Below are 27,924 nucleotides of genomic sequence, written 5' to 3' on the forward strand. Positions count from 1 at the left end.
GTATGCACGTCTCATGAGTCAGAGCATACCATGTGCGGCCAGCGTAGTATGAGTGGACTCCACTGATCATAATGATTAGTTACCACTACTCCAGCGGCTTTGGTCACGACTGTGACACAGACAGTAAGCTCTGTAGATATCTAAGCAGGATCGAGCTATGCTAACTAATCTCAGGCCACCGCAACAGCTGTATCGTCTTACCAGACGACTGCCACGGCAACGACCACTACAACGAGTCAGTGCCGTAGCGCAGGCGTATTGGGTCGATACTAATCACAAGATAGTAACGAATACTCCTGCCACGCCAGCAACTCCACCCTCGGGCACGACTACAGCTACCACTATTGTGACTGGTGAGCCTTGAATGATCGAGCGATGAGGATGAATTATACTGATCGGAGCAAGCTACGGCAACTGTGACAGCTACCTCAACCAGCAGTAACATTGCCAGTGTAACAATAACCACCACAATCACGAGTTAGTCTTCCCTGGGAAATCAAATGGACCGGCCATGGCTAATGATTGTCAGCTACCACGATCCCAGCTGGTGTGACGTTTACGCAGACGGCTACCGCGACAGCTACGTCGAGTCTCACTGCTACTATCACGAGTACGTGCTACTTGACTCGTTCTTTCAAGAACTGATGCTAAGCTCTGCCAGCCACCATAACGCCGACCGCATCTACGGTTACCCAGACGAACACGGTCACAACTACCAGCAATATCTTCGGCACAGGAACAGGTATTTCCTTCTCTCAGCGACCATGCCGGATCTCCTCTGACAGCTCATCTAGTAATATCAACACTCACTCAAGTCCAAACTCAGACCCAAACAAGTATCGCCACCGTAACCGTAACAAGCACAGCCTAAGGCGTCCAAGTCCTCACCCAAACCCAAACCAACACCCTCATCCAAACCCAAACGATAACAACAACCGCCTCCTGCAGCACCTCCACCACGACCACAAGCTCCGCCTCTTCCTGCCAAATCCCAACAGACCAATGCTACATCGGCATCGTCGGCCACACAGCCGCCTGTCTTGTCCCCTCCAACGGCGGAACCGCCGCAACCCAAGACCACACCCTCATGGTCGGCACGGGCAACCAACCCACCTGCGCACTCTTCAGCTCCCTCAACCAAGGCCAGGCCGCCACAATCCAAACCCTAGCCAACGGCGGCGCCCAAACCCTGCTCTCCGAGACCTCTGCCCAATATAACGAAGACAGTCCGATTTTCTGGGACTCCGGGAATTATGCGAATAATCAGTATGGGGGCGTGGGACCTTCAGCGGTTCAGTTCTGTTTGAATGGGGATGGGACGTTTAGGGTTGTGAATGCGGGGAGTAGGGTTAGTACCGTTGTGCTTTGTAATGGTGATCAGGAGGTTTGGTTGATGAGTGCTGCGAATGCGACGGCGAGTGCGGCGACGTGTACGGCGGCGACGTTGATGCATGTTCCTACTTCGTGATGGCACGGGATATAGTAGCGAGATGATCAGGGACCAGTACCAATTAGTGGTAGTAGCATGAGGTTTCATTCCCGTTCATGTTGATATTCAGAGATAGAGCCACCTTCCGATAAGGCTGGCATACACAGCCACAACGTTCTGTGGGTGCTACTGGGACATTCCGCATACGCTCTGCTCTACAGTGCTTCTTCTCCGTCATCGTCGACGCTCATGGCAGGCTTGAATAATGCGAAGGCTAGCCTCTCAACCTTCTAGCTACTGGCACCGTCTCAGCGAAGCCTTGTCCTCCACTTGTGTCAGCTTGACAGACACGAGCTCGCGCAGCTCCAGAACATCATGCACAGACGAGCAAGACATCCTAGTCTCTCCCGCAAGATCTTCACCAGTAACCAGTGGAGAGCCAACTAGCTTTTGACTCCTCAGTCATCTTGCCCAACTTGCAAGCAGCGAGGTAGTTCAACCTCTTGCTTCATATTTCACATGTCGCAAAGAATGTCCTGGCATGTAAGACTGTCGTCTCCAGTATCCGAGGCACAGGCCAAGGGGTAGTCCTGGTGGTAGAATGAAAGCTCATCACGCTCTTGGTAGCTTTCGGATCGTCCACATTTGGCGCCTTCGTAGCCTCCACGTCGGCGTGGGATAGCGAGTGAATGACCCCGTGGGTCTCGGTAGAGTGATCATGTTTGATATATGTGGGGTAAGAATGGAGAGCATGGGATATTCGCGAGGCGGGGCACGAGATGCTTGAATGAGTCTAGTTAGCGCGGAAGAAGGTGAAGACGCAGCTTTCAATCTTACAAGCAATATCCGCAGCACGTGGCTTCTAGTCCGCGACGATCATGCTTGATCTTGCTCCGAGCCCTCCCAACGCCTCGCTAAGATCATTTGTTCGACAAAGTAAGCCAATCATCCCAATCACCACCTCTGCTGGAACCCACCCCTTCCCCTCCCACCGCCGCCGCCCCTTCCTCTCCCACCTCCCCCAAATCCGCCCCCAAACCCACCACCACCACCACTTCCATACCCACCCCTGCCTCCAAACCCCCCATCATCAAATCTGGACAAATCCAGCATCTCCTCCTCCCTACCCCGTCCCCCAATTGGAGCCTGCCGCCCCTTCAACTCCCTCCCCAACCGCTCACTCTCCTTCCGCATCTGCGCATACCCCAAATGCATCTTCCCGAAGAAATGATCCGCCAACCTCCTATCATTATCCAATCTCGAAAGATAAGCCCCACAGACATCACAAACCTGCAATTTCTGATGCCCCGACGGCCCGCCAGTTTCAGAGAGAGTCTTCAACTCCCGCTGTTTCTCCTCCTGCGTGATCTTGACATGCTTGAGTTTCTGAAACTCCAGCACAGCAAGATTCACCCCGCCTTCCTCCGCCAGAATCTCCACCTCCATAAGCCCCGCCTCGATCCTATCCCCCGCTTCCTGAATCGCTCGCATCAGGTCCCCCGTCTGCCGTACCTCATCCACCGTCTTCTCCAACCGCCTCTGCGCCTGATCAATCCTCCTATCACACTCACTCACATACCGGCCGATATCCCTCTGATAATCCCACTCGAAGCCCAAAGCTTTCCTCTCTTCGTCCGGGAGATTGACGTATTCTTCCTTTAGGTTTGGTTGGTGGGTTTTCGAGCAGGCGCCGAGGTCTTGTTTGGTGTTGGTGAAGAGGTCGTGGGGGCAGGAGCCGGCGACGTAGGAGCGGCAGACTGCTGGGTCGGTGAGGGTGAGGGCGGTGGGTTTGGGGCCGGGTTGGGCGGAGAGTAGTTGGTCGCCCATTAGTTGCTCGAGGAGACGGCGTTGTTCGGCTGCCATGGTGGGCGATTGTTGTGGGGGGGTCCTGGTGGTTGGTGGTGATATCAGGAGTGATTCAGTTGCGTGGGCTGGAACTTTTGGAGCTTCGGATTGGGCGCGAGTCATTCATCAATATAGCTTAGTTGAATTGGCCGGTGATTAGTCAAATCTCAACCTCTACCTGTCCGCAACCTGTCTCTTGTCAAGACTGTAGATTATATAAGTGAGCGCAGTCAAGCACAGCAATGAAGCTCACCCATCTCCTCGCCCTCCCAGCCTCACTCCTTGCCTTACTGACCCCCACCCTCGCTGGACCGGAATACAATGAACACCTCCACCTGCTCCCCCTCTCCAACGACTACCTCTACGCCGGCTTCAACTTCACCTCCACTACTTCCCTCTCCGCCTATGAATCCCACCACTACCGCTACTTCCCCCGATCACTCGGCCAGATCCTGCAATATACTCACACATCAGAACTTCACCTTCGATTCGCACTGGGACGCTGGGACGACGAGAGCTGGGGTGCGAGGCCACGGGATGGAGGGAGGGAAGGAGGGACAGGGGTGGAGTTGTGGGCGTGGATTGATAGGGATGGAGGGGGAGAGAAGGTGGAGGAGCGGTGGGGTGATCTGGTCAATAGTTTGAGTGGTTTGTTCTGTGCTAGTCTCAATTTCATTGATGGGACGAAGACTGTGAGGCCAGTCTTGAGCTTCGAGTCGGAGGGTTCTTCACGAGGCAGCGATGGTGTTGGACAGCAGCTTCTGCATGGGACACTGCCGAATGAAGTGGTATGCACGGAGAACTTAACACCCTTCTTAAAACTACTCCCATGCAAAGGCAAAGCAGGCATCAGCAGTCTCCTGGACGGCCACAAAGTCTTCGATGCAAACTGGCAGACCATGAGCATCGACGTCCGACCCATTTGTCCATCATCTGCAACGAATACCGACGACGAATGTATGCTAGAAATCCAACAGACCGTCGACGTCGTCCTCGACATCGAGCGGAGCATGCGGCCACGTGACGACCCTATACCCCGACCCCGACCAATCGAGGAGATCGAATGCGACGAGACTAAGCACTACAACGGACCTGATTCGTGCTATCCGAAACGGAAGGAAGGTGCCATGGGCTGGAGTCTAAGCAAGATCTTCGGGACGCCGGTTTTGGGGTCCTGCCATCTTGCCGAGGACGACGCACACGAAAATGTAGACATCACGCTCGAAGTCCCATCGACCAGAGTCGTCGAGACGTCTGCTCTGCAGCTCTCTTCTCCGGTGGTAGACGCACAGAACACCGATATCCGCCACTTCAAACTACAAGAAGGAATCCACCGCACCGACCTCACACTCCCTTATCAGCCGAACGTAGCCTCTACTCTTCGATCCCAACCCCCACTCTACGCAACCCGCCAGATCACCGGCCACGGCCAAGAACGCGGCGGCATGCACACCCTCCTGCACAACCCGCACCCCTACCCCCAAACAATAATCTACCTAGAAACCCTTCCCTGGTTCCTCCGACCCTACATGCACACGCTTAAAATCTCACACAAGAGTAGTAGCAAGACCGTGGAACTGGAGAAAATGTTCTACACCCCGGCCATCGATCGGAAGAGAGCTACAAAGCTGGAAGTCCAGTTCACCGTCCCCGCCTCGACAACACTGGAACTGACGTATGATTTCGAGAAAGCGGTGCTGAGGTATACAGAGTACCCTCCCGATGCGAACAGGGGGTTTGATATCGCGGCCGCTGTTATACGCGTCTTACCACAATCTCAAACCGCAGCTCAATCTCAAGCCCAATCAGGAGCCGCAGGGAGTGGGTGTAAGGGTAGGGGCTCATACCTCCGCACCACCTCCCTCCTCCTCCCCCTCCCGACGCCCGATTTCAGTATGCCGTATAATGTCATCATCCTCACGTCGACGGTGATCGCGTTGGGGTTCGGGTCGATTTTTAATTTGGTTGTTAGGCGGTTTGTGTTGGTAGGGGAGGTGCCGAGGGGACCGTTGCATGCTGTTGTTGCACGAGTGCGGGAATTGGTTGGGAAGGTTAGAGGTGGGAAGATGGGTAAGGCAGGGGATGTCGGTGGTGATTTGGGTGGTGCGGATGAGGATTCTGGCTCTGGGGGCAAGGATACGGGTGTAAGCACTGGCAAGAGTGGGGGAATTAGTGATCCGGTCATGGGGAGTGGGAGTGATAAGGTGGATTAGAATAGCGGAGGTTTTTGCAGCGAGTCGAAGCTTTTTCTGCCCAGGCTGATGTTGATGCATGTGTATTTCGTGATACCATTACACGCAAGGACTGGAGTCTCTATCTGGTTTCTATCATGCTGCCCCTACGGCCAGTACTCCTACAGCCAGCTCACGCCGCGTTCACGAACAATAAGAAAATGCTAAGGGACTGGACGACTTCCCATCTCGAAGCCAAGTATCAGCAGCCTCTCGCTTCGCCTTCTATGAACCTTTCATCATCCGGTGGACCCAGGCATATCGAATAACCTAACACTCAACACCCTGCCTCTCAAACTCAGCAGCTAATTCTGCGCCCAACTGTTCCTCCCTCCACGCCTCCAACCTCCTAGCACTCTCCCTCATCTCCTCAACCCTAACCCTCATCCTCCTCAACGGACTAATCGCCCCCTTCAACAACACCGCCCCGCCACCCCCCGCATCAACTAACCTCTCCACCCCAGACAAAATCCCACTAACCAGCTCCTCCATTCCCCTTAACATCCTCGTATCCTGCCAGGTTTCCTCGCTCCAGCCTGGTTTGCCTGGACTGTCGTGGAGGAGGAAATCGGACATGAAGATTATGCTTTGCGTGAAGGTTGCTAGACGGGTTTTACCTTTGGTTGAACGAGCATACTCGCCGAATTGAGCTGGTGCCCAGATGGAAGACCATTGTTGGCTTTTGGAATGACATGCCATGAGGCAGGTTCGTAATTGTCGAAACACTTGTTCAGGGCTTCAGGGTTGGTGGAAGAAGGGGTTCGGGTTATCCTTGACTAACCCTGCAGCGGGTTGAGCCGGACTTTGGCCTTGGGATTGGCTGTCGTGAAGGTCGATGGTAGAGAATGCAAGCATAGTTTTCATCTGATCAGCATTAGCATCTGTATAAGCCTTGACATGCCGGAAAGCATGATCTTTTTCCTCCATTGCCTGAGCGGCTCCTGGACCCGAGACGAAACTGGTTGTTAGGCTGTCGAGATCGGAACTTGAGGCTCGGTCGCGGGGGGCGGGACGTTTGGTCAAGGGACCGAGGCGGCGGGGTGTGGTGGGTGTGGGAGGGGTGGAGAGGGTGGAGGGGCTAGAGTTCTGCGCCTGCGTGGCCTGGTCAGTGGGTGGGAGTTGGGTTATGAGGGAGGAGAAAATGGACTGCTGGGGTGTGCTAAGCACCGGCTTAGACGGGGTGGCGATGATGCCTTGCATCTGGGAGGTGTCGTCGTAGTTGGAAGTGTCCAATTTGTGTTTCTCGACCTTACAGCAGATTCGTCTTTGTCAGGACCGAACACGGCATAAATACCTTCGAAAAGATACAAAGCCATTGTGATCATGTCAGTCTACCGTGCCAACACAACACCCTTCAGTCTCGCACGGCCACCAGAAGCTCAAACAAAGAAGTCTAGGCCGCCATACAACGCATGGCATTCGCCAGATTGGGTGAAAACTGTTCAGCAAAAGGGGTATCTATCATCAACCTCATAACTACACAAAAAATCCCCGTCGCTCAATCGCATGTAAGCAAATTCCAATCAAAACCGATTCCCACTTCCCATCTCCCATCTACTCGTCCTTCCCTCCTGGCTCCTCATATCAGCAACCCTACCGAACGACGCCTGGCCATGCCCCTCTCCAATCCCCGCTGTCTGCGCCCTCACAAGCGGTGGCCCAGGTATCGTCTGGCTCTCGATCCGCGGCCGGTCGTCGGCAGAGTATATACTACTCGTCACTCCGCCACCATGACCGCCACTAGGATGCATCCCCATCGGCGAAGCCGTCTGCGCGCGTGTTAAACCCGGCATTGGTGCGTCTGGGAGCGAAGGGCGTTGGAGGTCGCTGTCGCGGTAGCTGGAGTAAATTGAGCTTGCGGGGTGGCGCTGCGCGAAGGCGGCTGAGTGCTGAAATGGAGGGTGCGATGATAAGCCTTGTCCTGGCCCGGAAGTTGTGGCGCGGAAGGGAAAGTCGGAAGATGCGGCGGATGTTGGAGGCGATAAGTTATCGGCTGGATTGTAGTTGTCGATGATATCGCCATAACCAGTCGTGTGCCGTGGGTCAAGAGGCGCGGTAGCACTACGTTGTTGTACCACTCGAACGTCGCCAAAGTAATTACCTGCTGCACCTGGTCCTCCAGCGACTGTGAGATTGCGCTTGGGCTGCAGTAGCTGAGGCTGAGCGGGATCGATTGGAGATGTGGTGTCCGTAGATGGGGCGGGAGTGAAGGCCCTGTAGCCGCCTGGACTAGGCCCAGCAGTCGCTGTGTAAGGTGTGGAATGCGAAGGCTGGCTCGTCATCTCGTAACTGTTTGATTGCGAGTAAGGGTCTTGCTGTCCTGGTGCGGGTGAGTACGATCTGCCAGCTTGGCTGTTTGGTGGCGATGGCTGCCGTTGCATTAGTCTGCTGAATGAGCCTTGCTGGCTGCCGAGAGCGTTGTATGACGGTCTTCTATGCGACGGAGGGCCAAAAGACGATGCCTGACTGGCTTGTCTGTCTAGTGGCGCAGTACGAAAGCTATCGTGAGTATTCTGTCGCATTGGTGGACCCATCGGTCTACCATAGCCATCTTGTGGTGTCATCGGACTGACGGATCGAGCATCGTTCGAGCTGAACCCGGTGTTCGTCCTGACAGGGAAACGTGCGCCCGGTGGCGGTCTGTTCATGGGACCAGTATTCGACATGGGCGAGAATGGCCTCTGTGAGCTCTGGCTGCCGTTGGTCATGGTTCGACCTGGCATTGGACGACCGAACGATGCATTGGAGCCTTGCCGACTGAAGGCAGCAGGAGGCATGGAGGGCGCAGGACTATTACGTCCATTGCCACCAGCATAGCCAGCGTTCGACAATAGTGGAGCATCAGACTCATAGCTTTGATGTGACCAGGTCGAGTCCTGTGTGGGTATGCGTGATGGCATCTGTGGTCTGTCCTCTTCCAAAGTAGGTAGTGTGGGTTGCTGTTGCGAGCCGTTGCGTGTCGGCGGTCGACTCTCGTATCTCGGTAACGTAGACACTGTGCTCGAAGTATTCTGCCTGGCCAACGCAAACTCGGGTAGCTTGTTGTCGTCCTTGCTGAGCTCCGGACTCTCGCCAAGTTGTGGCAATGTAGGCTGTCGAGCCAGTTTCGGCTTGCTAGCCAAGCTCGTGGTCGACGCAGACTCGCCCGTCTTCTGCCTCTTGAGCTCAGCTTTATTCTCTGCTTTCCGCCTCTTGTGCTCTTCCTCTTCGATAGCAGCTTTGACCGTGTGATCAACGATCTTCTCTAATCGCCTGTCGATCTTGCGTCTGCAGTACACGCTCAAGCGCCCATCACGTTGCGGGATGTAGTGCCACAAGAAGACCAAGTACAGCACCAAAGCTGTGAGCAAGGAAAGTGCACTGAACATCCAAATGACCAGGGTGAACAACATAGAGGATAGGATGATTGCCTGTCGTTCATCATGCTGCGCCAAAGCTTGGAGCTTCAGGAAGAACTTCTCGATGTTGGAGTGCTGGCCTGCCACGTCGCCATGCAGCAGGTCGGCATTGAAGACGGCGTATAACGACATGGCATTGACAGCCTGTCTCGGTCCTTCGGCCAGGATCACACGGACAGCGCCGTTGAAAGCAAAGTAGACGAAGAAAGCAACGTAGTCGGCTCCTTTCTTGCTCTTCGTCAGCTCGGTAAAGACCAGAAACCTTCCCCAGCCCGACCCTCGCATGCTCTGCAACGTCACAGCCAAGGTATCCATGTAGCTCTCCGCCACGCCACCTCTTTTGATCACACGAATTGCTCGGATCCATTCGTAGAAGCACAGTATCCAAGACAGTAGGATACAGGCTGCGAAGATCCACTTGCTGTATTTGAAGGGTACAGCCGGATCTACTTGTGAGCTCCACTTGTCGAAAACAAGAAGATTGACGGCTGTAAATGTGTCGACAGCGTACACGGCGACAGCTACGAGCGCCATAGTCCACAGCCACATGTATGCCAGCGTGGTCCATATCGATGTGGCCCTGAAGTCGGATAGTGTGATGAAGTCCCATTTCTGCGTATGCTCGGGCGGACCCTTTTCACGATCTCCTCCGCAACCCATGGTGTGATAATATTATGTCAAGCTTAGTATCGGCTTGTCGTGAATAGTGTAAGTGATAGGTGATGGATGTTCGTCCAGGCCAGCTGAAACGTGCAGTGCGGACTCGTTTGCTTCGCAGCTGCTGTGCAAGATACCTCGGAAGTGATGTTTGCGTGGGACAATGGGTTCTGTCTCCAAGTATCCAGTAATTCTCGTTCGTGTTCGCGTCCGTCCGGCAGACTCTGCTCAATTACACTTCCGCTTCCACCCCGAGCCGGAGTCGTGATATATCGTAAAGAGCGTGCGTAGTGAGCGGTCCGATAAGGCCTAATCGGTGGTGGTGTGGGTGGGAGGAGTGCTGCCTCGCTTCGGGTACTCTGTTCTAGCCAGTCCTTTGTTCTTCGCTCAAACTGCGGTCATTCACCTTCGACAAAGCACCGCACGTGAAGCAGTGGCGCAAAGACGATGGTATGGACCAGCAATGAGAACACAAAGACCAGGAGCGACCAGCGACCAGCGACCGTGTGTGCCCGGTACGATGTATATAGTCCAATGGCAAAAAGAGTGTATTGTCGCACGCAAACAATACGCGCGACCACGCCTATTGTCGCCAGGCGAAGTGGTGGACAGTGAAGGAAGGCGTCCTGAGGATCGAGTGGATGGGACGGTGGCGCCCGTGGTGGCAGAAGTGGCCCGCCGTCGGCAACCCGTCGCACGTCTTCTACCTGAAGCGCCTGTAGCACTGCTAAGGTTGTTTCATCTCGCTCCATCCACGTTTGGATGTCGATCGCCTGTTCGAGATGCCATGCGGCAGCCAATCAATCGCGTGGCGCGTATCAGGGGTAGAACTAGGGTCGGCGGGTGATGCCGGGCGTGCAGCACAGGTGCAGAAGTTCATACTTCACTTCACTCTGAATTGTCTTGCCCATTGGCATTGTACATCGACTATGGCTACACTACATTATCAATCACTTCCATACCATATACTCTGCAATGCGAGAGGCGGTGCTGTATGGTTCGCTCATGACATCACTCTTTGCACCTGAACAGCCAGACCGGCCTCGTCCGACACAAAACGACATCATTGTGTGCGGCGACAACCAAGTATTCGATGTTCGCTTCGACATATGGTGTCGGGCGCTACCTCAACACCTCCTCCATTCCGTCGGATGGACCTAGCCGTTCGATTGCGTCTTGAGCCCGATCTTGTCCCTCGCGTCCTGTTGAGCCTTCATCTTCTCCATCGCATCTGCATACTCATTGTCCTTGGCTATCACTTCTTGCGTCCATCCTTCCCATTTTCCAGCCTCCTTCAAGGAAACAACACCAGCTGTCAACCTCTGCAGAGCTCTGACAACAAGAGAAGGTCGTAAGATCTCCTCCGTCACCATCTTGGCTTGAGCTTTGTCGCACCAGACCTTATACCGGCGGTGATTAAGAACAGCATCCTCCACGGCATCAACAACGTCGGTACTAGCATCGCTCAGGCTCTCTCTCGACTGCAAAAAGCGGCCACATAGGAGCTCAGAGACTTTCCTTGCCTGGGTCTCCTGATCAGGACAGTCTCCTTTGTTACACACGATGATCTGCGGCGTTCCACACTTGAGGGCCGTGAATGTCGTTCCTGTACCTCCTAAGCATTTCGTTAGCTTTGTGGTTCACAGCCTCGCAATAGCATCGCTGGGGTAGTGCTTACCATGATGCACGACGACATCTACACGAGCAAAGATCTGACGAAAGTCTACCTTCAAATAAGGCACCGTGAAAAGCCTCGGCGCCAACTGCTCAAACTCCGATTTCACTCCGCCCAGGAGCAGTACTGCAATGTCTGGTAACGTAAGCAGGTCTTTGACGACATCCGGAGGGCCGTCGACTATCCCGACGGCATCGAAAGCAAACCGGGCAGGCGAGGCACGTCCGCCTCTCGCAAGCATGACTACCTTCCTCCCCTGCCCTTGCTGTGCCCGGAAGAACTCCTCAAGACCTGGCTGCCCCATATTCGCAGCAGAAGGGATGAACGGCTCGACCGCACCACTATAACCTTGCATCGTCAGCGATCTGCCCACGCAGCATCAAAACTACACATCAGCAACTTACCACAACACTCCAGCAGTCCTATCTCTCTCCTCATCAGCCAACAACCAAGCAGGATAGCACTGCAAACTCAGCCTCGGAAATCTCCCGCGGCAAACCTTCTCCAACTCGAAGAAATCCGTCTTGCGCGTGTTCAGCCACATGAATTCCATCTGCAGGAGCGCAGAGCCTCCAAGCACGACGGCGTCGATCATCCTCGTCCACAGCAGTGGATGACCGTCGTCCTCCTCAGGTCGCGCCCACTTGTCGGCCTGATTTACCACGACTGCATCGATCATAGAGGCTTCTTCCAAAGCACGAACCCAGGTTTCCAAGCTGGAGTAGAACGTGATGCTGTCCGTGATGTTTGAGTCCATGGCTTGGAGCTGGTCTTGCACTTCCGTCACCAACCACTGCATGTTCCGAGTGCAGAGTAGGAGAATGTGGTACTCTGCTTCTAGATGTTGCGGTAACTCCTACAGCATGTGAGTCATGGGACGAATATACCCAGATGCAGATGAAACATACCGTAATGATACGCATGAATGGCAGAACATCTCCCGTGCCTGCAATAGCATTCCCCATGAAGACGACTGGTCGGCGGCTGACCTGTGCGTCATCGTGCTCGTTGTAGCCGGCTGCCTCAAGGACTCGATTGATCTCCTGGAAGCAGATCGTGTCTGTATCTGGACCATTGAGAAGACTTGGCATCGTGATGGCGAAGCGTCTTGATGAAGAGTGGCATAGCTGCCATCTCTGGTGGCTGAAGTAGAATACCGCCACAAAGGAATCGACAGGAGGATGTAGCAAGCATTTCTTCACAATGAGATCCAGTTTACCGTCACCTGCAAGATAATGGTGAGTCGTTTGTGTTTCAGCCAGATCGTGCATACCACCTAATTGACACTATCGACGGTGATGCTTGCAACCATCCAGTTTGGGACAAATTGTTCTGGGGACTGTGAGTGTCTGCTTTCCAAGACATGATATTCCGCCATCTTGCCATGAATATGTGACACTTCAGAAGGACGACAGCCTTTGCTGCTTCATATACTACTCCTTTCCTTTGGTCCCATACTTCTTCAAAGCCTTCGCCTCTTCAGTCCCACGACCCCGATCCTTCGCACACACGTCCGGAGTCCATCCCTCCCACGTCCCAGCCAGCTTCATCGCCACAACAGCCTGAACAATCCTCTGTAGACCTTGTACAGCCAAGCACGGACCATGTACATCTACATCTTCCTGTTGCATCTTTCGACTTGCCTCTATGCACCGTGACACATAACCATCGATCTCGTTGAGAAGCGACCGAGCTGCCTCAACGATGTCTTCGTGATCGACGATGATATCCTTCCGTGGCCGCAGTAGTATTCCGCAGCCGAGCTGAGAAACCTTGCCACCATGAAACAACTGATCGGAGCAATCGTCGACGTTCGGTACGATGATTTGTGGCGTACCGCTTTTCATTGCTGTGAAGGTCGTCCCGGCTCCACCTGTGACCAGTGTTAGCGATTTCCGAAAAGCCTCTCTGACAGTTGGAGGACACGTTGGAAGGCTCACCATGGTGTATGACCAGATCGATCAGTGGGAACAACTTCGCAAAGTCGACCCTCAGGTATGGAACCGTGAAGACGTCTTCTCGTAGCAGCTTGTGATCGCTGGTGTGTTGACCGAGGGCCACGACAGCGACAGCCGAGAGTTGCAACAAGAAACTCGCGAGCATTGGAACCATATCGGAAGTCCTTATATCCTGATCCTTCACACAAGCAGGAGAACTTCTGCCGTCGCGAGCAAGTAAAATGACCTTCTTACTGCCCTCGTGCTGCTTCTGCAAGAATTTAAGAAGAGTCTGGTCCAGTATCTCTGTGTCCGTATGCAGCAAAGGCTCAACCACCCCACTGTTCGAGAATGGTCAGCGTAGCAAAACAAACATACAAAAACATCACTACATACCATAGGATACCGGTCGTCCTCGCCCGTTCTTCTTCCGTCAGTATCCAGGCCGGATAGCACTCCAGAAAGAGCCTAGGCAACGTCTTCCTTCGACCCATTTTCACCTCCGCCGCGTTGACCTTCGGCTTCGCTAGCGAGTCCAAATAGTCTTGCACGGTGGCTTTCTTGCCTTCAAGTCGTTTCGACCATCTCGTATCATTGCTAGAGGTACCTGGGCCTTGCCACAAGCATTCCAGATGAACGAAGACCGCATTCTTCTTCTTCACCGCTTCGTACATCCTGACCCACATCTGTTGTTCGTTATCGATGCAATGTTCGTTCAGCCAATTGATGTCCTGGTTGAAGATAACCGTGTCGACATTCGGCGCCGACTCCAAAGCCTTCACCCATTCATCTTGCTGTGCATAGACCTTCACGTCGGTCTTGCGAGTCCGGTTCGGGCTATCGTACAGTTCAGTCTCAAGAGTGGACCTGACTTCGGCCAGCTCAGAGATGTAGTTGAGGAGGATGTGGTAATCTGCTCTCAAATGCTTTGAGAGTACCTGTCGCGAACTTAGCAACATCCTTCCTACACAGTGGGGAGTAGTGCGATGTACCTTGATAACACGGAGATACGGCAGCACGTCACCCATCCCAGCCAACGCATTGCCAACAAATACCGTTGCAGGCCTTTTGGATGCTGTCTTGGTGTCAGGGTCATAGCCAGCTTCTTCCAGCACGTGCTGTAGCTCGCTAGAGAAGATCGTTACCGTGGTCGGTCCATTGAGCAGGCTCGACATGATAGTGGTGACGATGGGGTCGTGGGAGTCGCGGCTTTCTCCTCTGATCGATCAAGTATCCATCCAGCACGACTGTAATCCTTCACTTACAAACAATAAGCCGTGCATGATAAAGCCATATTTGCGATCTCACACAGACAGAACGTTTGCTCTCCGATCAGATCAGATGGCAGCCGGTCTCATATCCTAGAACATCACGTCTTTCATGTCTTAGTCTCATCCTCACCAACAGCATACCCCTTCGCCACCCCACCTCTGCCCTCCTCGATCGCTGCACCTTGAATCTTCCCTTCATCATCTCGCTCGTAGGCAATCTCAAAATCACTTCCCAAGCCTTGCCAAGTCCTCTCCGAACGCAAGAACTCTGCTGCTGGTGAGACGGCTCCGTTGACTGTTGCGATATCGCCCTTTGCTCTTTGAACTAGTGCAGAGCTTGGTGGTGCTGTGAACCTTGTAAAACCGTTGCCGGTGGTATTGCTGTTCGTCAAAGCAGGTTTGACACGGCCCAGTGGTCGAGAATTGGAGACGTAGCGCCCAGTGCGAAGGTCGAATTCTGGTGGCTCGTCATCTGATTCTTGTTCATCCCAGTCGCCTGTCGTGTTTCCGGCAGTCACCTCATCTCCGTGGCTCCCCGAGCCGTCGACCTGTGCACCGCCTCCATTGGCATTTTTCTCCCTGCCTAGCAAAGTTCCAAAATCGCCAACCCACTCACTTCCCCACCTTCTAGTATCATCACTCTGTAACGCCACCTCAAGTTCAAAAGGCGTAATAATCGGCCTGTAAAATTCCTTGCTTTCAATCAGACTGCTCTCCCAACAACCAATGACCACCCACCCATCGATCTCGCTGAAGTTCGCAATCTTGGCGGCGTTCACCTTGCCAACCACAAAGACATAAGACTTCTTCCCAGCATTCCTGATCAGTTCCTGGCAGTGTGAAAGGGCGGTCATGTAGTTCTTCACGGAAAGTGTATTGATAAGGATGCCAAAGATTCCTGCGCTGGCTAGCCTGGTTACCAAGGCATAGCGACGGCGAAGAAGTGGCTGTGTCGTTGCTTCGAGAGTTTCGGGGGAGCTTGTATCCGTGGGTAAGATATGTGTAGCCTTGACACGGGAAGAGAGGATAAGCAGAAGAGAGCTGGGTGGAGTAGAGACATGGAATATGGAGTATTCTCTTAACTTGTCTGGATCATTCATGGCTTCTGACGGTACAGTGCGATTTGGTATGAGCGATGCAGGATCGTGAATAATCTCAGTCGGAAAGACATGGATATATCCTTCGGACTGCAGTCGTTCGGCCAGCGTGGAGATGTGATGGTCAAATGGTATGTCGGCAACCAGGCATACTCTCTCGGCCTGATTGGGATAGAGCTGCTTGAAGATCGCTATCGTAGCATCAAGATCAAGGAGCTTCGAAGTGTAGACATATATCACAGGTAGCCGAGCCGTTGGTGATAGACAAGATCGACCGTAGTGGACAAGCACATCAGCATCGACGTGCTCGGCGGCAACTTCGTCGACACAACAGGCACCGTAGGAAGTGTCGGCCAGGATTGTAAGCTTTTCTTCGTTTGAAGCAGTTGACTCCGCCAGATTTGCCCAGTCTTGATTGCCATCAATGGTTTTATCAATCGTGGTCGAACTGAGATCATTGGCGAGAGTGTCGACGCTGTGAGGGACCCTCTGTCGAGCATTGAGCCTTGCATATCTCAATCCTTCGCGAAGTCTCTCGTAGACCCGTGGAGCATCGACTAGCATCTCGTCTGGGAACTGCAAAGCAATCCTCTTCCATCGTCCTTCTCTGATTTCTTGCACAGTCCGCCGGACCTCATACTGCAGATAAACTTGCTCATCGGTTAATCTGGCCTTTGGGACCGGTACCAGAGGTGTCGGATCCTCGAAGACATGCTCAGCAGGCGTTGACAGGACGGGCCCTGATCCAGCCATGTTATGTTTGTCACATAAATCTGACACCGAGTTCTGCAGTGGCGGACGCAGAAAGTTCAAAATGGCAGGAGCGGAGTTGTTCCGCGATCCGTTGGCCAAAGATGGAAAGTGCGCCCAAAATTCATGCTCATTGTTTACGTCCTGTGTTTACGCGCACTTTCTCACGGCAACTTCAACGCGATCGACACCATTGCGGAGGCTGCTATTGCCACGAACACAACAGCATAGCTCATATAGTCTTCGACACCAAATCGGACTTATCGCTAACCAGCAGCGACACAGCACACATCATTGCTGCATGGTACTCGAGCAAAACACCCTCAACAGCAGAAGAGATGGCACACTCATCTGCCAAATCCCGCCTCTTCAGCTCACTGAACCGCAGCCGCACCAGCTCACCCAACGTTGACGAATACGCGACTGCAGGAAGCTTCGATCTGAACAACGACCAGATCCTCAACTCGACCGTCAACATGCCGGACGACAGTAGGCAGGGCCTCCCACTGAACTATGACGAGCACCCAAGCTTTGTAGCGGCCTCCGAGGATGACAGCGAAGGAAGCGCAGATTTGTCTATCGAGCTGGGTAGAGGCGCTAGGCGAGGAGCACGAGAGCAGGACGCCGATGTATCGAGCAACATTGTGCTCAACTTTGGGGGTGATAGTCAGTATGAAATTACAGGCACACCGCCAGTAAGACCACGTAATAGCCTGCGCAAGAGCGACGGTCTGCTTCGGGAAGCATCTGCGCGCAAGGCCAACGACGCGCTGAAGCGCAACGCCAGCAACAATAACAAGCAGCGATCTCTGTCTGAGGCCCTGGCCAACATGACCCAAGAGAGTGAGGTGTCTATGGCTGTCGACGACTTCCAACAAGCCACGGCGACCTTCACTACCCGCAACACGCGCTTTATGCGCTCCAGACAAGTATCCACGAACGAGCAAGTCGCTCCACCACCAACGCGTTTCTCCAGTGCCCAAGATGGCACACCGCGTCGCCAAGCTCTTAACAACCCAACAGTCCAATCTGCCACCTATACTGCCAACTCCTTCATGCTGCCGGACCTGCCCAATATCACCGAGCTCGTCTCTGGTGTCCGCAAGGATGGCACGCCCGTCTTCAACCGCGCGTCCAACAAGCCTCGATCACGCTTCACATCTGCTGGCAACTACAAGCAGCTCCAGCCACAACACATGCCCCTTGAGAGCCTACCGATTCCCGAGGAAGAGAAGGCCATCTTCGCCTCGCTACAGCTGCTCCAGCAGAAAGTCGCTGAGCTGGAGACGAGCCGTTCGGAGGCACAGAAGCGTGCTGAGGAGTACGAAGGCGAGATCATTGATCTACGCAGCCAGCTTGATGCCGAGCGCCGCAGACCAGATAGTGCTTTGGGATCTGATGTGGATGATGATGCTCAGAGTAAGTCTCGTATGGAGAAGACGAGATTGCAGGGTTCACTTAAGGCGGCTCAGGACAGGCTTGATCGTGCTGAGCGCAAAATCAGTATTAGCGAAATCACTGTCCAGAGGATTACGAAGGAGAGAGATGAGCTTGTGACGCAAATCGGAGCGGCGTACTGCAACACGGAAGAAACGGAGAGGGAGAACGAGACCTTTAGGGAGCGCTATGCAGAAATGCAGGGAGAATTTGATGATATGCAGGAGGAGATGCAAGAATTGAGGAAGGAGAACGAGGAGTTGAGAATGCTTCTGGCACAAGGTCAAGCTCTGGGTAATAAGGATACTTCGAGTAAGGTGCGTCGTGCGCAGGAGTCCAGTAGGAACAGGGTGGAGACTCGCAGAGAAAATAGTCGAAGTGGGCGAGACATCACGCGTGAGAGGCTGGAGAGTAAGGATCACAGCCCCGAGAGACAGGAGCCTGCTTTGCGCAGCCGAAAGGAAGCCAAGGCTACATCGGTCAGAGAGCCTAACCCGAGACGCCAGTCATTCACAGCAACGGAGTCCATGCAGGAGGATATCGCCGCCAGAATCGCTCGCGAAGTCCAGAGACACCGCGCTGAAGCCATGGCAACCAAAGCTCTGGAGCGCAGCGAGCGTGATGCTAAAGGTTTGCGAGACAGCTCCAGCCGTTCGAGGTCGAAGTCGCAACGCCGTCAAGCAGCTGCCGGTGTAGAGCATCGTGTTTCAACCTCGAAAAGTACTGTTTCCGCACCCACCATGGCGGAAATGAGCGAGCCAGAGTCGACAGGCGAAGAGATGACGCAAAAGACGCGTGACACGCTTAAGAAGATGCACCTCCCAAGCCCAGCGAAGCAAAAGCTCCGCGCAGAAGATACTCGCGATTTGACTCTTCTGAGCTATCAAAGCCCAGAGGATGTGGCGGACTTACGTCGCAAGATTGAGGAGGAGCATATGGCAAGACGTGCCAAGCGCAATGCCTCTGCTCCGGAGACGCGACATGAAGAGACCATTCGCTCGAATAATACTGGTTTCCTGCCTCGCAAGTCGTCGCTGAAGGACCTCACAGCTGGTCTCGATAATGGCACTGGCCGCTTCAGTCTTGCTGGAGAGGGCAATCTCGACTTTGCGAAAGCTCCAAAGACCGTGCGCGTGCAATCACCTCACACATCTGATGGCTCTGCTCTTACGCAACAGCATGACGAGGCTGGAGATGCGTCAATCTTGAGCAATACCAGCAGACGTCGTCATCGTCGCGCGATGAGCGAGGAGGGCATGACTTCAGCTTTCATATTGCCAGACATTACTCTGCACAGCTCGCAGCCTATACCGTCCACAATCGGGAGTGGCAAGACTTGCAATCAGCACAATGCAACCTCGTGCACGGCTTGCCATCCTGGCGATGCTTCAGTCACTATCCCGACGCCCGTTCCAGTCACCGATCGGGAGGCCGTGGAAGACCCGGACATCACGACTGCCACTATTCGTCCAGCTCAGGCACCGCCTTTGGCTCTAGCGACCGTCATCAAGAATCTTGAGGACGAGATCGTGCACCTGAAGCTCCAGCTCGAAGCCCAGCAACGCCGCTATCACCAGCATACTCCAGCTCTCTCGAAGCGTCAGCGTCTGGCGACTAACAGCAAGATCCAACGTCTGACCACTGAAGTCGAGAAGCGCAGTGATCAGGTCTACGCACTGTACGATGTCCTCGAAGGTCAGAAGCAAGCTGCGGCTTTCGCCATCCTGCAGGGTGCAGAGGCAGAGAAAGGCATGAATGCTGAAGAGGTGGAAGAGACTTTAATGAGTATCGGCCTTGATGCAGCCGAGCTTTCGGGTCGTGTCGGTAGAGCCGCGCCGTTTGGTCTAGACGGGCAAGGTGGTGTGATTAGCGAGAGCAAGAACGAGGAGTTGCCTTGGGAGGGTTTGAGTGATTACGAGAGTGAGGAGGAGGTGGAGATGCGTCGGGGAGGCATGGGGGAGATGCGTAGGAGTGCTGTGTTCTGATTTTGACGGAACAAGAGGCAACGACGAGTGGCGCATTGGATTGTTATGGAGTTGGATTTTCTTGATACAGCGCGGCGTCGTCATGGTTGGCTGGATGCGTGTGCGTTCATTTAGTTCAGAGCGGCGCGATCGGGATTGGCTGGGAGTGATCGTGGTGCGTTGTCGGGAGGTAGACGGCGGTATGCGGCAGTATTGTTAGACAGACGTGCAGTCGGAAAAGGCAGGTCTCAGGGTGTAGTGGCTGGCAAACATGTACTCCCTTCTCCATCCTTCTTACGAGGTTGAAGGAGCGGGTCGAGTTGGTTTGCTGGAAGTCGCGATGGCGAGTTCGTACTCCCCTTCTTCCAACCCTCTCATCTGAGGTTGAAGGAGTGGGTTGAGTCGGCTAGCTGGATGACCTTGGGCTCTTGTTGCTTCTGACGCTGTTGCTGTACATACCGTCCATAGCTTGATCACACACATTATCCTGTTCCATTGACCCAAAATATCATCTCGCTATCATCATGCTTGTTCGAGGTTAGCAAGGTCGTTCTTGTGAAAGTGAGAGGGCTGCTCCGCAAACTCCATTCGTAGCTTGATTTGTCAACACGATGACCACGACATCGTGCTGACTGCTTCAACGCCGGTGCAGCGCCCGAGACGCATTAGGCATGACAAGGGCGTGAGAGATAAATCGAGCTGTGGACATAATTGTGTATCTGTGCCAGCTGAAGTAAGCTGATTAGTGGCAACTCATGCTACTCGGCGATACATCTACAAACGTACTGGACGACTCTAGAATCGCGACGCCTTCATCTTGATATACGTGAGTTGCGTAAGTACTGGTTCGATCGAAGAGCATCTCCGATTGCTCAGATCATGGCGTTCTACCAGGATATGCCATGGCATGAAGGCGAGGAGCAGATGCAAAGGGCCATGAAAGTGCCATCTCTGGATAACCCGACCGTGCCAACGCTCTCGCCACAGCTATCTAACCATCTGAAGATAGCTCCGACTATTGCCATAGGGACTCTCGACAAAGAAGGAAGACCATGGACCACGCTGTGGGGAGGCGAGAAGGGCATGTCTCAGTCGTTGGGTGGCGGGATTATAGGAATCAAGACGGCCGTCACAGGCAAGTACGATCCGGTGGTGGAAGAGCTCGTGGGCAAGGAAGCTACTGGGGAGGTAGTGCGAGAGGAAGGCAAAGGAAGGATGGTCGGCGGACTCACGATTGATCTCGCTACCAGGAAACGAGTAAAGCTTTTTGGCCGCATGATCGCTGGAGCTTTGAGTGAGCGCGAGGACGAGATCACTGGCCACAATGACTCTGTTGCCGAAGTCCAGCTTGTGCTTAGAATCGAGCAAAGTCTTGGAAACTGCCCTAAGTATCTGAACAGTCGACGGATTACTCCCACATTTGCACATCCGGAGCTGGTCTACGATGCTCCAGATTTGAATCCCCAGGCCATTAAGCTGATTGAGAAAGCTGACCTATTCTTCATGTCGACCGTACGACCAGACCAGGATATGGACACAAACCATCGTGGCGGACCAGCAGGATTTCTGCGAGTGCTTGCAGATGGCACTTCGGAAAAGCCCGCCGCTGTAGTATGGCCAGAATACTCTGGCAACCGATTCTATCAGTCCCTTGGGAATATGGCAGTGCATCCGTACTGCGGCATTTGTGTACCTGATTTCGAAACAGGTGATATGCTGTATTTTACGGGCAAAATTGAGATACTCGTTGGCAAAGATGCTGGTACCCTACTGCCAAAGTCGAACCTGTGTGTCAAGCTCACTATCACATCAGCGAGATTCGTTGCTGCTGCTCTGCCTTTCCGAGGTGTACTCAGCTCGCGCTCGCCGTACAATCCGCAAGTGCGATATCTATCCACCGAGAAGGCACCCGCATATGCCCAAGGTCAGACGTCAAGACAGCAGGCTACACTACTCTCGCAGACGAAGCTCACTCCCACGATCTCGCGCTTTCGCTTTGACCTACAGAATGCGGCAACATACACCGCAGGCCAATATGTCACCCTCGACTTTTCCGACCACCTCGACATCGGGTACAGCCACATGCGCGATGATGATCCCAGATCCATCAACGACGATTTCGTTCGAACATTCACAGTCTCAAGTCCTCCTGGCATACCACCTCGCCCTGCTCGGCGGTTAAAGGATGACGAGTTAGAAATCACGGTACGGAACGTCGGAGTCGTGACAGATTGGCTGTTCAGACATGCTCCAGCCGAAGGTGACGACAGGTCGAGAGCTGGTGACCTTGAGATCGGAGTCAAGGGATTCGGCGGAGATTTCGAAGTCAAGCAGGAAGATGATGAGACAGTCTGCTATATCGCTGCTGGTGTTGGCATTACACCGTTACTACCATCTCTAGGAGGCTCGTTGGACTATGAGAGGCTAAGAGTACTCTGGACCCTGCGTGCAAGTGACCTGAACATGGCGGCAGAGTTATTAAAGGAAAGTCCAGAATTGGCCAAAGCTCTTACGTTGTTCGTGACTGGCGCGACAGGTTCTAGTGAAGAGCAGGCCATAGCAAAGCTGCGTACCGCTGGAGCGAAAGTTGAACTGCGCAGATTGCTGGAAGATGATGTTGTCAAGGCCGTAGATGTCAAGAAGTACTACCTATGCACTAGCGTACCGATGCGAAAGCAGCTCATGGAATGGCTACCTAGCAAGGAACTCATCTTCGAAGACTTCAACTTCTGATCCTGCGACTCTGCTGCGTTCAGCAGCTTCCGATGCATCCTTCTCTTTCGTACCTGCATTACTGGAACCAATTCGAATTTGACCAGTTCGCGGATGCTCAATCCCTGCCACCACCAACATAGAGCAACCGATTAAAAGCCAGCTTGGTCACGCAGCCCCTGCAACTCTGCGAGCGCGAGATTTAGCTTCCCCTTCTCGACCTCAAGATCCCTACGACGCTTTTCGCGAGCTGGGTCTTCGGCAATTAGCTCAGCGCAGTACGCTTCGTCCGTGACACGGAGTTCAAAACGAAGCGTATCGAGAAGCTCCACCTGCAGACCACGAAGCAGATTATAGTCGAGCATAAGCGAGATGCTATCGAGCAGGCGTGCGGATGCGATATCGTAGTAGGTAAGCGGCGTAGCTATAGCAGCCACCTATAACATGTTAGCATGAAATCAATATTGTAGCACTCCTCAGAACTGACCTCGCGCCCCCACTCATCTGTCCTAAGCGGACCATTTTCCAGATCTACCCTCTTCTTCATACGCTCGGCCGTTGGCGGGACCTTCGCGCCCTTGCTCTCCAAGGTATCGTAGTACTCGTTAACGCGGATAGTCGCCCGGTCCTGCAATAGCTTCGCCCTAACAGGCTCCGCGAAGGTCTTCACAGATTGGTAGGTAATAGGCCTGTTCATCTCGCAGTCTAGCGTATTCGAGACACGTTCATGCACACCTGTCATAAGACCTTCGAAAAGATGATCGATAGCCTTTGTGGAGCGGACGAAAAGCTGCGTGCGCTTGCGCGTGGCGAGAGCTTCGTCGATACTGTCCTTGAGCATCTCGGATACCAGATTGCTTACCTGCCCCATAAGACGAGGAACAAGCTCGCTCCACGGTTTCAGCGACATGCGTACGAGATCATCTGTTACCCTCGGGTTGAGCTGGTCTGGAAGGCCAGAGTTGCTTCCGTTGTCGTACAGCTCGCGGACCTCGTCGAGTCTGACCTTCAGCCTGCTTGTGGATGGTAAATCTGTCTTGAAATTTGGGCGAGGCGCCGAGAGAGGTGTGGGGGTAGGTCTTGGTCGGAACGGTGTGCGGCGGACTGGGGTGCTGGGAACAGGCTGAACTCGACCATCGTCGACTCTACGTCTCTTTCCGCTTGGAGTGTTGTCTGGTGTCGGGTCACTATCCTCTTCGGAGTCCAGTGAGATAGCTTGCTTTTGGAAGCCAGGAGTATTGAGATTGACAAAGGGACGGAGTTCTTGAAGCTGAGATTGGGCCGTCTTGAGAAGTCGCCGATACAGCGTGCGAAAGTCTGTGCCATCGGCGCGCAGGTTGGCTTCGATAGATCTTGTCAAGGCATCGCATGCTTGCAGCACCGTGAGCGCAGCCGATCTTGGTTTCTCTGGAAAGCCTTTCAATTCGACATCCACATCGGAAAGACGTTGCTCTACACGTTGAAGGATCTGGGGTAGATCGTGTAAAATCTGCTGCGTAAGCTTCTGTGACACTGCGGACTGGAGATTCGGTGTTCCGAAGCGTTCGGCGTATTTTCCAAGGTCAGTCGCCCATATGCCTTTGCGGAAGAATTCTGCTTCGAACGCCCGGGCCTGAGACCGATCGTAGCCTTGACTTAGGTCTTCTTGAGCTAGCTGCTTCGTCACGAACCATGCGCTCGTGCTACCGAGTACAAACTTGTTACCCGCAAGCATGTCCTCGATCAAGTGACGCCGCTGTGGTCCAACGAGGTCTGGCTTGGTTAGCACGCCAAGGCAACGGTCCAAAGCCTTACTCTGCTTGGCATATCGAAATGCTGTCGAGTTCTCGATGTCCTGATCAGCGGCGCAGGTGAGCAGGATGAGCGTGTTCGGCTGGCGCAAGTATGACCTCAGAAGCTTCTCAACTAGCACGACCAGGTGGTCTTCGCCGTTCGGGTCCACGTTGATGGCACCAGGGAGATCGAAGAAAGAGAGTTCAGACAAGCCAGGACCTTGGATCTGGTAGATGATTAGCACACATTCACGAGTGTAGCGGGGATGGAAGTGCAAATACCTGGAGGCTGACGACATTCGGGGAGAAGCCGACCTCAATCCTATCGCTATGAGGCCCGCTACGGAAATCGCGTGGGTTGCGACTAGGGTTGACGATGGCGTGCTGAGCACGTCGTAGCATGTCTTCGAGCTGGCCCTTGTCTTCGATGGTGATGAACGGTTCGACATACAGCTCCTGCTCCGTCCAGCGATCGAGCTCGTTGCGGTTACGTCCATGTCGCGCATCCGGGTTGTAGATGTAGCGGTATTGAAGAGTGATGGTACAACTCCAGCCAGCACTTGCTGGGCCTGAGCCTCGGACTGCTGAAGTCGTGATCTGGAAGGGGCACCGAGTGCATGTGCCTTGGTCTCTTGGCACTGTGATGTCGCAGATAGCCTCAACGATCGAGCTTTTACCGGTGCTCTGGTCTCCGACCACGATAAAGCGTGGTAGTGAGGGCAAAGTGGCATCAATACCTAGCGCATCGAGGTTTTGGATGGCATGAATAAGCTGGTGAGAGTGTTGTGCCAGACCAAGCATGGCGTCGCCTTCTGCCACATCGAACGCTGTTTGTGCGTTAGTTCTATTCGCTCTGTCTACATATAGTACTGCTTACTTTGGGAGCGCTCGGTATCTGCCATCTCTGTGTCTTGGTCGGGAACGGTCGTATCACCTGAACTTTGGAGCTGGTGTGGCTCGTGGGCAGGGGTTGTGTGTGTAGTCGATGGGAGAGGTGTTTGGCGCGAGTCTACGACATGTGCTGACATAGAGCTGATGCTTACGGCACGACTAGCAGTGCCGTTCGCTACTGGCATCGCTGGTATCGCTGGAGCTGACGGCACTTGCTCATCGATAGGCTCTTCCTTGACCCGAGATCTGGTCATTCTCGACATGTTGTTAGAATCACGCAAGGGATGGTGTCGAAAGTTACGAGAAGGCGTTGAAGAGGCTTGAATGGAAGGGAGGTTGAAGTTGCTAGGCAACAGCTTCGCGGACTTGCTTCCGCAGTGAGGTGTGAAGTGAGGTTGAGTGAAGATGCGACTTACTGCTTTGCTTCGGTTTGCACCAGATTCCGGCGTGTCTGCCAATCACAACGGATGAATGCCTTGATGCGTGAATGGCTCTCGTGTCCAAGATGTAGAGAGAGGCTCATCAAGAAGCGTATGCGGTAGTCATGATTGATAGGAGTGGTTGGATGCAATATGTGATCACATATAAGGGCGAGTGGAAGGTGAATACTTACAGCGGAGGGCTCGACCGTGGCCAAAGCATCACTAGTGGCAGCAAAAGCTCACCCCGTGTGAACGACAGCTTGACTGCGTCTTTCGTCACGATATAGCACAATGGACAACGCCAAGGAGATCGGAGCCGGAGGGAGTCTGCTGGCGAAATGCTTCAGCTGTCACACGCTCTCGTGAAAGGCTGTGGAGCGCTGTGGTCGGCTGTGGTCGGCCGTAATATTGCACGTGAAACACGCAAGAGATCTCGGTACATATGGGCTTCTATTGAGACGACAGAGCTTCACAGCGAGGGCACGTATTCTGGCGGTGGGTGGCGTGGACGTACGTTGCCGCGTCGTAACGCCTAAAGCACGTCGTAGCACAGCAAGTCGGTTCTTGTCATCGCTGTAGCTCTGCCATAAAGCTTCCGCTGTGGGCCCGTGGACAACAGCATCGTGATTGACATGCGGCTAACCAAGCTCGTGGTTCCTTCGTGTCCAAACTTCCCAGTCTGAGGAGGGATACGTGCTTCTTGAGTATTAAGGTGAACAGGAAGAAGAGTGGAAGTCCGTCTCGTTATGTTTAGTACACGTGGGGTTGATCGCCCCGAACCCTTGCATTAGCGTGAACCCTGAGCTCGATGCGGGACCAGAGCTGGTGGCTTGGAAAAGTGTACGGAGTGGCTTACAGGACACGAAACAAAACAGCTTGCCATTGTATGTGAGACATCATAACAGGGAGGATATTGTCAAGTCACTCGCGGAGGGGCCACTCAATCAAGACGAAACACTCTTTTACATTGTCAAACACACTATGGCCTCACTCCAGGTCCCAGTACGGGGAAAGAGCGGAGGTACACCATCGACAAAGGCGGTGATATTGGTTGGTGGACCAAGCAGAGGAACGAGGTTCAGGCCGTTGTCCTTGGATGTGCCCAAGGTAAGATGAGAAGGGCGATATGGTCCATACATATATTGACAATAATCAGCCTCTATTCGAAGTCGCCGGCCACTCCATCATCTCCCACTGCTTCGCAGCAGTAACCCGTGTCCCTGAGATCCGTGAAGTCTTCCTCGTCGGCTACTACGACGAGAGCGTCTTCCGCGACTTCATCAAGGACTGCTCCCGCACCCACCCACAGATCTCCATCCGCTACCTCCGCGAATACCAAGCTCTCGGCACAGCAGGAGGTCTCTACCACTTCCGCGATGCCATCCTTAAGGGCCGACCAGACCGCTTCTTCGTGCTCAACGCTGATGTCTGTTGTTCCTTCCCTCTTGAGCAGATGCTCCGCCTGTTCGAAGAGAAGGATGCCGAGGCCGTGATTCTGGGCACACGTGTTTCCAACGAGGCGGCATCGAATTTTGGTTGCATAGTCAGCGATGCGCACAGCAAACGTGTGCTGCATTATGTCGAGAAGCCAGAAAGCCACATCTCCAACCTCATCAACTGTGGCGTATACCTCTTTGCGACCGAGGCCATCTTCCCAAGCATCAAGAGTGCGATTAAGCGTCGTGCCGATCGCCCACGGCTGGTCAGCTACCCGTCTTCTGACGCTCTGGACACCTCATGGCTACCTCAGGATGACGACGAAGATGGTCAAAGGAACGAGGTCATCCGCCTCGAGCAGGACATCCTCTCCGACCTCGCAGACAGCAGACAATTCTACGTACTCGAGACCAAGGATTTCTGGCGACAAATCAAGACCGCCGGCTCCGCCGTTCCAGCCAACGCTCTGTACCTCATGAAAGCCTTCCAGCAACAAGCGGAAGAGCTCGCAAAACCGTCAGCCAACATTCTCCCACCCGTCTTCATCCACCCAAGCGCGAAAGTCGACCCAACTGCCAAGCTCGGACCTAACGTCAGCATTGGCCCTCGCGTAACTGTCGGTCCGGGTGTCCGCATCAAGGAGGCCATTGTACTGGAGGATTCCGAAATCCGCCATGATGCATGCGTGCTCTACGCTATCGTCGGGTGGAGCAGCCGGGTGGGCGCATGGGCTCGTGTGGAAGGCACGCCGACACCAGTTCGGGAGCACAGCACTAGTATCGTCAAGAACGGCGTCAAGGTGCAGAGTATTACCATCTTGGGCAAGGAGTGCTCCGTGGGTGACGAGGTTAGAGTGCAGAACTGTGTGTGCCTGCCTTACAAGGAGTTGAAGAGGGTGAGTCGTGCCATCCCGTTTGTATGTGCTGCCGAGATACTGACAGGCATCACAGGACGTTACCAACGAGGTCATCATGTAAGCGGCGACCCAGCTCAGAGGCT

At 53.9% G+C, this 27,924-nt stretch overlaps 11 protein-coding genes across 11 annotated transcripts; 4 read left to right on the forward strand and 7 right to left on the reverse strand.

Annotated features, from left to right (window-relative positions):
- Positions 1 to 2,383: 2,383 nt before the first annotated feature.
- LUC7 (splicing factor) lies at positions 2,384 to 3,292 on the reverse strand (the record flags this gene model as incomplete). Its single annotated transcript, XM_064841504.1, has 2 exons — positions 2,384 to 2,987; positions 3,009 to 3,292. The coding sequence occupies 2 exons, from the start codon at positions 3,290 to 3,292 to the stop codon at positions 2,384 to 2,386; spliced, it is 888 nt and encodes a 295-aa protein (XP_064690995.1).
- Positions 3,293 to 3,516: 224 nt separating this feature from the next.
- GPI16 (Subunit of the glycosylphosphatidylinositol transamidase complex-like protein) lies at positions 3,517 to 5,487 on the forward strand (the record flags this gene model as incomplete). Its single annotated transcript, XM_064841505.1, has 1 exon — positions 3,517 to 5,487. The coding sequence occupies one exon, from the start codon at positions 3,517 to 3,519 to the stop codon at positions 5,485 to 5,487; it is 1,971 nt and encodes a 656-aa protein (XP_064690996.1).
- Positions 5,488 to 6,243: 756 nt separating this feature from the next.
- LTS14_008820 (uncharacterized protein) lies at positions 6,244 to 6,821 on the reverse strand (the record flags this gene model as incomplete). Its single annotated transcript, XM_064841506.1, has 2 exons — positions 6,244 to 6,705; positions 6,759 to 6,821. 2 exons carry the CDS (start codon positions 6,819 to 6,821, stop codon positions 6,244 to 6,246), a joined length of 525 nt encoding a protein of 174 aa, XP_064690997.1.
- A 207-nt stretch (positions 6,822 to 7,028) lies between these two features.
- Positions 7,029 to 9,563, reverse strand: KCH1 (Potassium transporter; the record flags this gene model as incomplete). The annotated part of the gene is made up of 1 exon (XM_064841507.1): positions 7,029 to 9,563. The coding sequence occupies one exon, from the start codon at positions 9,561 to 9,563 to the stop codon at positions 7,029 to 7,031; it is 2,535 nt and encodes an 844-aa protein (XP_064690998.1).
- A 1,154-nt stretch (positions 9,564 to 10,717) lies between these two features.
- LTS14_008822 (uncharacterized protein) lies at positions 10,718 to 12,326 on the reverse strand (the record flags this gene model as incomplete). Its single annotated transcript, XM_064841508.1, has 4 exons — positions 10,718 to 11,175; positions 11,239 to 11,576; positions 11,640 to 12,091; positions 12,144 to 12,326. 4 exons carry the CDS (start codon positions 12,324 to 12,326, stop codon positions 10,718 to 10,720), a joined length of 1,431 nt encoding a protein of 476 aa, XP_064690999.1.
- A 342-nt stretch (positions 12,327 to 12,668) lies between these two features.
- LTS14_008823 (uncharacterized protein) lies at positions 12,669 to 14,347 on the reverse strand (the record flags this gene model as incomplete). Its single annotated transcript, XM_064841509.1, has 4 exons — positions 12,669 to 13,108; positions 13,176 to 13,513; positions 13,569 to 14,110; positions 14,165 to 14,347. 4 exons carry the CDS (start codon positions 14,345 to 14,347, stop codon positions 12,669 to 12,671), a joined length of 1,503 nt encoding a protein of 500 aa, XP_064691000.1.
- A 203-nt stretch (positions 14,348 to 14,550) lies between these two features.
- On the reverse strand, positions 14,551 to 16,293 carry DPH2 (Diphthamide biosynthesis protein 2; the record flags this gene model as incomplete). The annotated part of the gene is made up of 1 exon (XM_064841510.1): positions 14,551 to 16,293. One exon carries the CDS (start codon positions 16,291 to 16,293, stop codon positions 14,551 to 14,553), a length of 1,743 nt encoding a protein of 580 aa, XP_064691001.1.
- A 335-nt stretch (positions 16,294 to 16,628) lies between these two features.
- Positions 16,629 to 19,712, forward strand: LTS14_008825 (uncharacterized protein; the record flags this gene model as incomplete). Its single annotated transcript, XM_064841511.1, has 1 exon — positions 16,629 to 19,712. The coding sequence occupies one exon, from the start codon at positions 16,629 to 16,631 to the stop codon at positions 19,710 to 19,712; it is 3,084 nt and encodes a 1,027-aa protein (XP_064691002.1).
- Positions 19,713 to 20,570: 858 nt separating this feature from the next.
- Positions 20,571 to 22,424, forward strand: LTS14_008826 (uncharacterized protein; the record flags this gene model as incomplete). The annotated part of the gene is made up of 1 exon (XM_064841512.1): positions 20,571 to 22,424. The coding sequence occupies one exon, from the start codon at positions 20,571 to 20,573 to the stop codon at positions 22,422 to 22,424; it is 1,854 nt and encodes a 617-aa protein (XP_064691003.1).
- Positions 22,425 to 22,555: 131 nt separating this feature from the next.
- On the reverse strand, positions 22,556 to 25,329 carry LTS14_008827 (uncharacterized protein; the record flags this gene model as incomplete). The annotated part of the gene is made up of 4 exons (XM_064841513.1): positions 22,556 to 22,840; positions 22,891 to 24,402; positions 24,458 to 25,002; positions 25,053 to 25,329. The coding sequence occupies 4 exons, from the start codon at positions 25,327 to 25,329 to the stop codon at positions 22,556 to 22,558; spliced, it is 2,619 nt and encodes an 872-aa protein (XP_064691004.1).
- A 1,140-nt stretch (positions 25,330 to 26,469) lies between these two features.
- LTS14_008828 (uncharacterized protein) lies at positions 26,470 to 27,902 on the forward strand (the record flags this gene model as incomplete). The annotated part of the gene is made up of 3 exons (XM_064841514.1): positions 26,470 to 26,595; positions 26,645 to 27,820; positions 27,876 to 27,902. 3 exons carry the CDS (start codon positions 26,470 to 26,472, stop codon positions 27,900 to 27,902), a joined length of 1,329 nt encoding a protein of 442 aa, XP_064691005.1.
- Positions 27,903 to 27,924: the final 22 nt, after the last annotated feature.

Source organism: Recurvomyces mirabilis (assembly GCF_035927965.1).
Source record: "Recurvomyces mirabilis strain CCFEE 5264 chromosome Unknown scaffold_27, whole genome shotgun sequence".
NCBI classification, from domain to species: Eukaryota; Fungi; Ascomycota; class Dothideomycetes; order Mycosphaerellales; family Teratosphaeriaceae; genus Recurvomyces; species Recurvomyces mirabilis.